The sequence below is a fragment of the Parasteatoda tepidariorum genome, chromosome 7 (assembly GCF_043381705.1).
Source record: "Parasteatoda tepidariorum isolate YZ-2023 chromosome 7, CAS_Ptep_4.0, whole genome shotgun sequence".
NCBI classification, from domain to species: domain Eukaryota; kingdom Metazoa; phylum Arthropoda; class Arachnida; order Araneae; family Theridiidae; genus Parasteatoda; species Parasteatoda tepidariorum.
In genome coordinates, this window is record NC_092210.1 from 36,745,700 (window position 1) to 36,757,945 (window position 12,246).

The following is a 12,246-nucleotide window of genomic DNA, read 5'->3' on the forward strand; positions in this document are numbered from 1 at the left end:
CACTATTCTAAATTTCAGTTGTTGAGAAAAGTAACTGTTGTAAGTTTTGTTTTAAAGTCTTTCCCACCAGAGGGCTAAAACCATGTGTTGTAAAACAATATGAAATAGTACTGAATGCCGGATGTAAAGCATCGGCTTCTATGAAGATAATTTTGTGAGAAATTTTTTGATAATTCGATGAGAATTCACCCGATTAGACATATGATTCTCACTATGTGCTCTTGCGCGCCGAAGCCTATCAATTAAAACATATTATCGTTTTATATAATATAGATTAGCCATATGATGCTCACTATGTGCTCTTGCGCGCCGAAGCCTATCAATTAAAAATGAAAACTGTTGCCAATGCGAGAAAAGAAATATCATCGGTTTTATTGATACATACATATTAGCGTTTTATATAATATAGATTATCCATTGTATGTCAATCTCAGTACTTACTTTTATGTCATTTGCTGAATTTCTGCCAGTTTCTACCACAAATGTGGCAGAAAAGGGTTTATGCCATACCGGTTTTAACCGGTTTCTACCAGTGGTTTTAACCACCTCGGCAGAAACTTGCCAACCTTGATTTGAATGGAAATTTTATTTTTATCTGTATGTGTTTCTTAATCGTTATTTTTTTTCTTTCCGTAGCTCTTATCACTACGTTTGGGGACATTAATGCTGCTGTTGAAAGGCTGTTGCAGTCACACCAGTTCAATCCTGCGTAAAAATTAGTTATTGTGAAAGAAATAAAAATAGAATTACAGAATATCCTGGACCAACCTTTAAGAATTTTAGTGTTTTCTTTTCAAAAGAGGAAACATTATCAAAATTTCAATTGATTGCTGTTTTTCCAACTTTCAAATATCAATATTAGTTTGATGCAGATTCTTACTTGTCATTTTCTCACTTCAATTTCCTGCAGCTCTGAGAGTCTGTTTCTCACTTCAATGTTCCTTCTTGTTGTTGTCGATTTAATACAAAAAAGAAAATTGAATTCATCCCTTATTATTTTAGGACTTTTCTCTTTATGACATTTGAATATATTCCTTGATAATATCTATTTTTATAGTGTCATAGGAAACTGTGTTTATCAACTTATCTTATAATGTATATGTTGAACACTACATACAATTTTACTCCAATGTAAACTGATTATTTATGCTTTTTTTTTCCTTGATTGATTTTTTTTCTTATAAAATATTCATCCCTAATCACAGGCATGCTCAAAGCGGTAATAGATTGTCCAATTTTATATTTGTAGCAAGTGCTGAAATATGTGATTGTATTTTCTGTTGTAATATGTATATTGCTGGGAATAATATGAAGTTCATCATATTTCATGTTTTAAAAACATATTTGTGAAATATATCTTCAAAATAAATTTTTAATATATAAAATATATATTAGTGTGATGTTATTAAAATTATAGATATGTGCTTTCCTTGGTATAGTTTGTTTTTATTTGTTTTAAATGATACAAGGATTATTATATTAGTTAAAATTTATTTTGTTATTAATATACTTAATGTTTTTGTCTTTGTTAAATACTGAGGAAAAAGAACTGTAGCTTACTTAATGATATATATTTTGAACATATTATTAAGTATAACTGGTATTTCAAAAAAGTTTTCTTAAACAAAATAAAAATAAAATAAATTGTTAACCAAGTTTTTTTTAAAGTGCAAGTTCTTCATTACAAATTTATTCGAAAATTTGTTTAGGAATTCGCATCCTACTTTGATTATAACTGATTTGGCTCTGAAGTGTTATTTATATAATAACCTAGTGCTAATTTGGATTGTTATGTAAATAAGTCTGAACTATGAATGAATATATGTATTGAATGGGTGCAAAACAAAATTTGATATGGATCTATATGTTTTCAGAAATATCGCTTGCCATCGTATAAGAATTAAATACATTTTCACACTAACTCTTTGTGTTTTTCCTAATTTGTTTTCTCACAAAAGTCTAATTGCCATAAAGATGAGTAAATTTATTAACACACGTCAACTTTTTAAAGTTCTATTTTTTTTTTAATGCTCAATGTAAGTTGGAAAATGTGTAATATCCATTATTAATATTTATTTAACATTTCCTTATTTCATATTCACCGAAGGTTTCCAGACCATTTTTCACCTAATAGTTTATTTACTCACGTAAAAAAAAAAAGAAATTGTAGCAATTCCTAAAGTGTGTGTTCTGATGTAATGGAAAAAGTTTAATTTTTAGAGTAGAGTGGGGATATTCGATTGTCTTTTTGTTATAAATAAGCAATTTTATGTAGAATTTAAAAACAAACTTTTAATTAGAATACAAAATATTTTCTGACTGTATATTAATTCTAACTTTTTCATTAAAATGAAAGTTACGCTTAGAAATTGAGATTCTGATTAGTCTGTTTTAAGTGTAACAATCAAACTGGGTCTAGTAAGAATGTTTATGAAAGGATATAATATAGAAAATTGCATTAGCATTTTCCATTACGCTTTTTAAATCAAAATTATTTATCTAAATTCAAATTCATAAATAAATGTTTCCATAAGTACTGTTTTCAATGTTTACAGTACTTCTTTTTAGTTTTCATTTGAACAAAACCCATAGTTCAACTTTTTATATTTATTTTCAGCTTATGCATATAAACCAAAAGCAAATTCGTTATTAGACTAGATTCAGCTCCTGGATTGCAAATTGAACTGTTGGACGTAAATCTTAATTTTAGATAATTAATGACAAAATGATGAGAAATTTTCATTCCTCTTTTTTTTATATAAATAACCGTTGTTAAACAACCGACCCAATGTTGTTCAACGATATAACCTTGTAAGTTTGAATTCCGTCCAGAATCAAGTATTGGGAAAAATTTTGCCTTCGTGGAGGACTTTCTGATGGGACTAACCTGCATTTGTGTTACATGGAGAAAAAAAGCCTCCCACTATTAATCTTATTGCAAGGATACTAACCCACTGAGGATATTTTTACATCAGCACTGGTCTGCGCGAGCCGGTGCGGAATTCATAGCGATCAGCCCATTGTGAGACAAAAGCTCTTATCTCCTAGTTTAATTTTACTTTATAATTGGCATTTGACAACTGACTCGATTATAAGTTTACAACTATCAATCTCTGTAGCCTCGTAATTTTGATCCTAGCCCAGAAGACCAGGAAACTCCTTGAAGCTGTGTGGTTCATTAAATAGAACCACCACGGCTTTCATTCCTCTCTTTAAACGTTTTTGAAACAAAGTTTTCTTGTATTGGTTGATTCGTTCACAATTGTCTGAATGTGCTTAATTTAAAATATCAGAGTTCAGCCCAAAGACAATTGATTGTTTTGGGTTCTGCATCCAAAAAGAATTTGGATCTGCTGTCCTAAATCATGAAATTATATATCAGTATTAACATCTGATTCCTCATTAAGAAATAAAATATGGATGAAGATTAGTAACTAAATAAGTCCAAGAAACTTTCACTGCATTTATTAACAAATGTAGCTGGTACAACTTAGTCCTTTTATTTAATTATAATGTGGAAAATAACTTTTAATGACTAAGATGGAAAAAAAAAACAGTACAAGAATTTAAAGAGGAAACTCATAATCTGAAGCAAAGAATCTTGTATTAGAAAATACAATTTATTTTTAGACAATTAATATTAAAGAAATATAGTTTCCAAATTTTTTTCTGGAAAATTGAATTCGATTAATTTATTATTTTAACTTAAGTTCTTAACACCAGAACTTCCAATAAAATATTTCTGTATAAAGCAGAATTCTGGAAAATTCCTAATACATAAAAAAGTTATTTGAGAATTAACTTGGTTAAAAATGTTTTATTAGTAGGTTTGAAGAAAAACAAAAATCATTTTCTTAATATTTTATTAGTCATTTTAAAATGCAACTATATGCATGCATTACATAGTTGCTTTTGCAAACCGTTGTTTTGTAAAAACAGCTTTTTCACTCTGTTAGAAAAGGTTTTATGTCAAATCTCTTGAAATATTTAGAAATATCATTGTCTGCTTTCAGAAATAACACCATTTCTCTTTCTTTTTTAAACCATGAAGGCTGTTTTTTGAAGAACCCTGTCTTATGGAATGATGCTTTTTGAAGAATGATAAATAATATGCTATTTTCATAACTACTGTGAGTTTGTTTGCTACAGTTACTCATGACTGACAGGACAGGTTTATAACTTATCTAAAGCCAGCGCTGTCTATGACTATTCTGAAAATGGTGCAAAACGTCATTATGGAATAAAGCCGCAGTTTGGTGAAGATGAGAAGTGTTAGTGGTCTAGTTTTTAAAATATTACTCCAAAGCTGCATCTTCTGTGCTCATGAAAATTTGCGAAATATGAGAATAAGAAAGTGAATTCGATAATTTTCATCTATGGGGGAAAATTAAATAACTTTTGAATTATTAAAGTTAATTGTCCGTTCTAAAGCCCAGATAATTCTTAATGGCTAGATGATATTTAAAATTATCACTTTTCTTCAAGTGGAGGGCATTTAAATTGAGGCTTTTTTATTTTCCTTTGTGCCAGAGCTTCAATAAACCTTGTTAAATCATAAATCACCGATTGTAATAAACCGATGCTAACGTTGAAAAAGAGAAGAAAAATAGTATTTTAATTGAAATCCTTTGACCATTTATTGATTTAGATTTTAACAATTATTGGCTAATTTTGTTTATCTAAAATCTGACGTATAAGTTTTCCGTTTATAATTATAAGACTTTTAGTTGTGGCTAGTCAAGTGAAAAATTTCTCCTCTCACAACAGTGCTTTATACCTGAAATTCAATCCCTACTTTCCCAGTGGGTGGTTTATGATGTTTAACATAACCTTTAATGTAGGGGTGCAAAACCTGCGGCCCTTGGACTACTGAAGTGCGGCCCGCGAAAGCTTCTAAACACAACAAAAAAAATTTAAAAAATGGCAATTTTTATTCGCACTTTTAAGTCATCACGTTTTGACACAATCAATTTTAACAGATTCTTTAGTAAATGTACGTTTAACGCGCTTTCTTTAAGCCGATTTTATAGTAAATATAAATGATTTTTTTTTAAGAGTTATTTCCGCTTTTCTACGTGATTTCTACGAAAATCCCGAATTTTTATTACGGCGTGAGTTTCAGATCGCAAATTTAAATTATCACTTTTTGTGCACTTTATTTGTGACGATTTCATCTTAAATCTAAGTGATTTTTTATCTTTTTTTTTTTTTTTACAATTCTTTCTTTTTTTTCAAAAATTTTTTTAGACAGTTATTGCTATGCGTTTCCACGTATTATTAAAAATTCCAATTATTCTAGTCTGACATGCAAATTTTAAATCATGCATTTGACACGCTTTATTCGTGCTAAGTTCAGCATAAATATATTTTTCCCCAATTATTTCTATACTTTTCCACATGATTTTGACGATCCCGTTATTTAACTATGATGTTATTACGACGCGTGATTGTTAATCGCGCAATTAAATAATCACTTTTTGATACGGTATTTCGGTACAGTTTTATCGTAAATCCTAGTTATTTTTCCTTCGTTTTTATTTCTGCAACGAATATGATTTGGTCGAATGAGGTAATGAATTGTGATTTGGTCAAAAACCAAATATTGGGCAAAAAGAAAGAAGAAAAAATTGAAACTGAACGCCGTACACTTGGGGCCAAATAGCAAAATCTTTTAGCAGCATAGTAACACTGAAACTAAAATTTTAATGCTCAGAATAATATTTCCTGGAAAAACGTATTCACAAATTAACTCTAAAAAGAACGTTTTTGTCAATCAAGACGAACGTCAATCAAGAACGGTTTTGAAAATGTCGAAAAGCGAAACAGAGAACATAAAAATCAATCTTAATTTTTGAAATTTTTTTTTTTAAAGCTGAACATCTCAGTTTTTCAATTACCAGAAAAAGCCAAGGAAAAAGATTAAATCATCAGATATGCTATTAAAAATTACTGCGTTTTAATAAAAACGTCTAAAAAAAGTTTTTTTTTTTATTTAAAGAGAAAAAACGTTCTTAATTTTTAAAATGAAAAACGTATGCCGAAAATCTCAATTTAAAATTTTCTCATTGCCATAATTTTAGAAGAAAAAAAATTGCTATAAAATAAACTTTATTTTTAAAAAAATGCTGAGTCATAATAAAAATGCCTAAAAAAAGAAAAACCGAAAAAAACAAATTTTTCTTAGTTCCTGAAACAAAACTTTAATACTGAAAATCACACTTTTCTATGTTACTGGTTATTTATATTACAGTACAGGGAAAGAATGATAATAAATTAATAGTATGAGACGTTCTGTTAAAATGCTGGGTTATAATAAAAGCAGCAAAAATGGAAAAAAATCCTTCTCAATTCTCAAAGTATCGAAAAAATGACAAAATTGACTTGTCTGATTATAATTTTTAAAAAAATAGTAATATCCATAAAAATTCAAAAATAAAAAAAAACTTAGAAAAGTACATTTCTGAAAAATATTCTGCCGAATATTTGACTGATCATTCAACCAATTGAATTTTTCACAGAATGGCCTACTACTCGTTACATCCCTCCCTAATTTAAATGCAATGTTATTTCAACTTGAGAAATTCATAAAATGGCGGAAAACGTGAATTTTTAAACTGCTCACTGTTAGTAGTTTAGATTTAAAATTTTTTGTTGCTTAAGTGATCTTTTTCTATAAAAAAAAGGAAAATATTTACGATATAAAAAAATCTAATAATTAATAAAATAAAATAAAGTACATTACAAAATAAGCATTGAATTTTATTTTGAACTATCACAGTTTTGTTTTTATTTTAGACTTTAGTTTAAAACCTATAAATTTTCTTCAATTAAAATATTTAATTTGAAGTATTTTGCAGTTTTTATTTATTTATTAGAATTTAATTCTAAAATGAATTTGAAGTATTGCATGATATGATAAAAAAAAAAAAAAAAACATTTCTTTTCTTCAATGTTTGTATATTTTGATAAGTCTATTGTTCATATGATAAAAATAGCAAGTTTTTTTTTTGTAAAAAAAAAAATTATAAGTGTTTTTTATTTTTGAATGAATTCTAATAATGGAACACTACTGAGTTGTTGATATTACTACGTTTATTGATAAAAGAAATGGAACGCTAATGTTTAAATAAACATTACTATATTTGTCATTAACGTGTCTAAATACATGTGCGGCCCTTCGTTAGCCAACCTGCTGTACAAGTGGCCCTTCACTCAAAAAGGAATTAGGAATACTTTAATGAATTAGATGGGTTAAAAACAGGTATTTTTACCAGTTGACGCTTGAAACCAGTCATAACATGTATAGTTTTTTTTCCGAAGCTCTGTCGCAAAGGAATGTAAAAAGCCATAGTTTAAGTACTTTATACTTGAAGCAATGTGATAATTTTACTCTAAATATATCATCTTGCCTTGAAGAATTATCTGGAATAGATAAATAACTTAAATATTTTAAAAGCTATTAAACTTTTTTAAAAATCTCCAATTTGATGAAATTTTTTCCACCTTGATGAAAACTATCAAAATCACTGCCTTGTTCTCATTTTTTGCGAATTTTTACGAGATCAGATAATGCAACATTTAACTAAGTTTTTTAATATTAAAAAATTAGACCACAAACATTTTTCATTTAAAAAAAACTGTAGATTTTCTTCATATTTACGTTTTGCTCCATTTTCAAAATAAGCATAGACAGCACTGCCTTTAGATAAGCTAAACTTGACCCAACAGTAATGAGTAACTATTGCTAACTTACGCCATTTATAAAAATAGCATATTATTCGCAAAAAAGCATCATTTCAAAGGAAGGCGGAGCCTTCAAAAAAACAGCCTCAACATGAAAGCCAATAATGAATGGGACAATTTTTGTTGTAATTTGTATGTCAAGTTCATGGAATGGAGCTGTTCCGCAGATATTTTGGCGTAGTTATATAAATTTACTGGACTAATTTTAAGGTGCAACACGTAGGAAAAAAGTTAATATATTACTTTTTTAAAAAATGGTAACATTTTTTAATATTAAATAAGCATGCATTTTATAAGTTATTTAATTTTTTTTTAAAAAAAAAACTGTATTTTATTGTTTTTGAAAAATTAAGTAAACTGTTAAAATAGAAAATTAATTTTCTCCAAAAAATGGTACATCGTTTCAAGTTTTATTTTTGTTTAGAAATCATGAACACATTTATTCTGATAGATTATCTTAAAAAGCAGAGTTCTTAAAACTGTTTTAAATGAGATGTAAGTGAAACAATGAACGTCTTAACCCAGACATTAATAAATTTCTGATGATTATTTAATTCATTTGTTTAAAAATGTTACCAAATGTAGATTTTTTGTATTTACATACTTGTTTTTTCCCCTTAGTGTCTTATCTATTACATTCATACAAAATTGTATTACAAATATTAGAGACCAAAATTATATTTCAAAAAGGCATGTTAGTGTTTTTTATTGGTAACATTTAATTTTCAAATATGGTTTCTTGGACAAGATTCATTAATATAAATATAATCCATCATTTTTTACTAAGCGGAATGTTTTAGTAAAATTATTTTGTCACGGGCCTACTTGCCAAGAAATTTCTCTACCACATTAGAAAAAATATAAATAAAAATAACTGAAACTAAGTTTTCGAGCATTTGGGGATATTTATTTCAAGGTATGTATTTTGTGCTGAATGTTACATATCGTACATCGCTCACTAATATTCCATTATTACTATTGTTTAATCGAGAACTGCAGAAGCAAAATATCTCACAGTGCTGACATAAAAATTATCCTCTGTGATGGATCATGGGGCTGCTTGATCCAGGAATTTCCTTCAATATTGGGTTTAAAATTACAAGGCTGCAGAGTTGAACAATGATGGTCGTAAATTTAGAATTAGGTCGGATGTTCAACGCCGATTAATATAAAATAAAATACTGTGGATCTTTTAAATAATAATCAAATTGTACTTGATTTTTAATAACGCGATTTTCGAGCGTTAACGTAGTATATATTATGAAGTCCTGAGTAGGGATTTTGTTGTAAATTCCGACTCGTTACAAAAGAATTATTAAAACAAAACGGTTTTTTAATCAAATCAATTTTTTTTTATCTTATATTAAAACATGGGAATTTCGAATCGCTCACTTGAGTAATAATTTTTGATGTGCTCAATTAGTGTCGATTTATACGCGAATCCATTAAGTATTTCAATCCTTCTTTGGGTAGTTGTTGCTATTGATTTCCTAGCGATCCCCATATTTTTAATACAATTATTACGTCACATAAAATTTAAATCGCTTAGTTAAGTAATCACTTTTTGATGCATTTGATTAGTGCTGATTCTATCCATGTGATCTTTCGATCGTTTTTTCAGTTTTTCTTTTCTTATCACTTCCACATTTCTTTTTCTTTTAAATTTTGATATTACGACAATAGTAGGTAGAGTGACCAAGCTCGCTTTATTCCTTCCGAAAAGACACGCCACAGATAGCAAGCAAAGAGCTACAATCACGTGATGGAAAGAGTGCAATACTTGGCGCAGTATCACAAATGTTGGCGCACTAAGTTTTAAAACAGCTTTATTTCGATATTACCGATGCGCAAATAATCGGAGCATTTGAAAGAGAGAAAGAAAATATTTTCGTTAATCAAATTTCTTTAATATTATTAAATGGGTTTTTAAAACATGAGGAGTTTTTTTTTCTTAACAAATAATTTTTAATTAAAGTACTGCCTTTATTAAAAAAATTAAATAGTTCTCGTCTTTACCCTTAACACTATTCCTTAAAATTTGTTCATTATATAAAAATAAAAAACGATTTTCTGAACCATTTATATTTATAACTATATTCAGAAGAAAAATTTTTGTAAATGTTTTTATTACAAAGACCTATTTTAAAAAAAATTAACAATATATATTGGAATAACTATTATTACATTTAACTATTGCTATTTTTTTTTTTAAAAAATGATAACTTCGATGCAAAAATCACGATTTTTTTTTTACACCTACCAGGGCTTAAAATATGAATTTTAAAATGTTGACTTTCTTTTTTAATGAAACATAAGTTCGTTTAAAAAATAAATTTAATCTTTACGTCTTAAAAGTTTTATCACTGTTAGATAAAACAAATTGTAAAATTAAACAGATTGTCTGAAAAAAGTTCAATGCTTAGAAATAAAAAGGTTCAGTTTTAAAACGTAAAATATACGTTAGTGTTGCAACACTTTTATCATTTTTATTTATGCTCACCAAGAGACTGTTCCAGAGGAAATATTAAATTTCGGGAAAAATAGCTTCGAGGAAAATAAAACCCGTTTTTAGTAGAATAAAATAGTTAGAAAACATATTTTTGATAAAATTTAATTACGTTTGGAATTTTGTTTATATATTGAATACATTAAATTATTTATACAATAAAGATTATTTATATTTATTAATATAGAATTTTAACTTCTTTTTTTCCTGACGCTTACAATTGATATTTTCAAAAATAAACTACTGTTGCATTTTAACTTAATACTCAACAATTTGTCTAAATATGAAATAAAATATTTATTCTAATATAAAGGTTTTCAGTGCCGAATAAAGGAAAATAATAAAAGAGTTTAATTTGAAATTTTACTTTGTATTTTATGTACAATCTAATTCCATAAATTACAAGGAAAATTGAATTGTGCACACAAAGTGACTAGTAGAAAAGCTTTCGAAATTTAAACAAAAAATACTTAAATAAAAGAGAATTTTTACTTTGTGCTAAATGTAGATTGAAACTAATAACGAACTTATAATTAAAAAACCTTACTTTTATTGTGATAGAAATTGTAATTTATGCAACTTTTTATGAGGTAAATTTATGCAACTATTATAGGTCAATATATATTTAATAATTTTTATACATAAAACCAGTAACTTAAAAAGTAACAGTTAAAAATATTTTATTTTACAAATAAAAAAACCTTAATCATTTTATAGACATTAAGAAAATTCAAAAATGTAATTCCTCCGTAAAAAATGTAATTTTCTTAAAAATAGTAAACACATTTAAAACTATATCTTTTAGCCAGCTAGCAAATAAAATATATAGAATCTATACAAAGGTAAAACCAGTTGAAATTTTACAAGAAAGGTTCAGGATGTTAAATATTTGCACCACAGCCAGCTGTTAGCCTCGGCCGCCTGAACAGTTTATTCCATACCAATCCATCACATGCTAGTACACTGCACTAATTTACTGCTATATAACTTAGCCACTTCTATCTTATGTTTTCTGAATTTGTTGCACTAAATCAAACTAATTCTACACTTTAATATGCTAGTAAAATAAAGTATTTCCAATATAGCAACTATTTTTAAATAAAAGAAGATAAACAAGTACTTAATGATTATATTAAATATACCTTAATTTATTTTCTAAATAGTACATAATTTTGTATTCATTTTATGTATAGTAACAGAATTATACAATTTTCTTAAAAATTAACACTAAGACTACTATACACTATTTTATATTTAAATACTAAAAATATTTCATAGAATTTAATTCATCAAACATATAAGAATATACAAATAATTTGTTTTTTTAAGCATTCCTATGTAATTTAAAAAACACAACTTCTTATGTACCATATTTTTTATTTAAATATATGTATTTATAGGAAACATTTTAGAACAAGATAGATATTGGATTTTAGTAATCAAGAGATGAAGATATACAAAATCTTCAGAATATATAGAAATGATATCGACATTTAAAGAGAACTAAAACAAAACCGAAAGTTTACTCAACTGTTCCTTGGCGCTAAAGCATCTCGCCAAGGAAGCCAACACAGCTATTTCAGCTAAAAATAGAGTATATATTGAAATATACTTAAATAAATATTATAAGTTTAAAATTTAAGAAACAATAAAAACTTATGTTAAATGTTAAAAAAAGTGAACAAAAACGAGCGTAATTGATTATTAAAGAAAGAAAAAATTGATTATCAGAGCATGACAGAGTATCGGAAAAATTTTAAAATCAATTTTAAAGTAGAAAAAGTGAAAAAAATGTCGCCCTTTCTTGTAAAAAGTTATCGGACAGTCCCTAGAAAACTTCTCCGTGCAGCAAAATGCTCAGGACTTTTGTAAAATTCTTATTTCTGAATTAAAAAGACAGACAGTTAATTGCATCAGACGATCGCTATTCTAAAAGAATGGACGGAAATAGAAGCGGTCTCAGTCAACCGCAAGTTTGGGCTGCAGTCACGTGACTT

At 27.2% G+C, this 12,246-nt stretch overlaps 1 protein-coding gene across 2 annotated transcripts in view; it reads left to right on the forward strand.

The window, feature by feature from the left end:
• The window catches only part of LOC107455626 (ubiquilin), a 37,572-nt gene extending 35,651 nt beyond the window's left edge, over window positions 1-1,921 (forward strand). For both annotated transcript variants that reach the window (XM_016073255.4, XM_071183282.1), the window contains exon 14: window positions 637-1,921. In XM_016073255.4, the coding sequence (XP_015928741.1) occupies window positions 637-713 (77 nt within the window). In that variant the 3' untranslated portion in view covers window positions 714-1,921. The remainder of the gene's footprint in view (window positions 1-636) is intronic.
• Window positions 1,922-12,246: the final 10,325 nt, after the last annotated feature.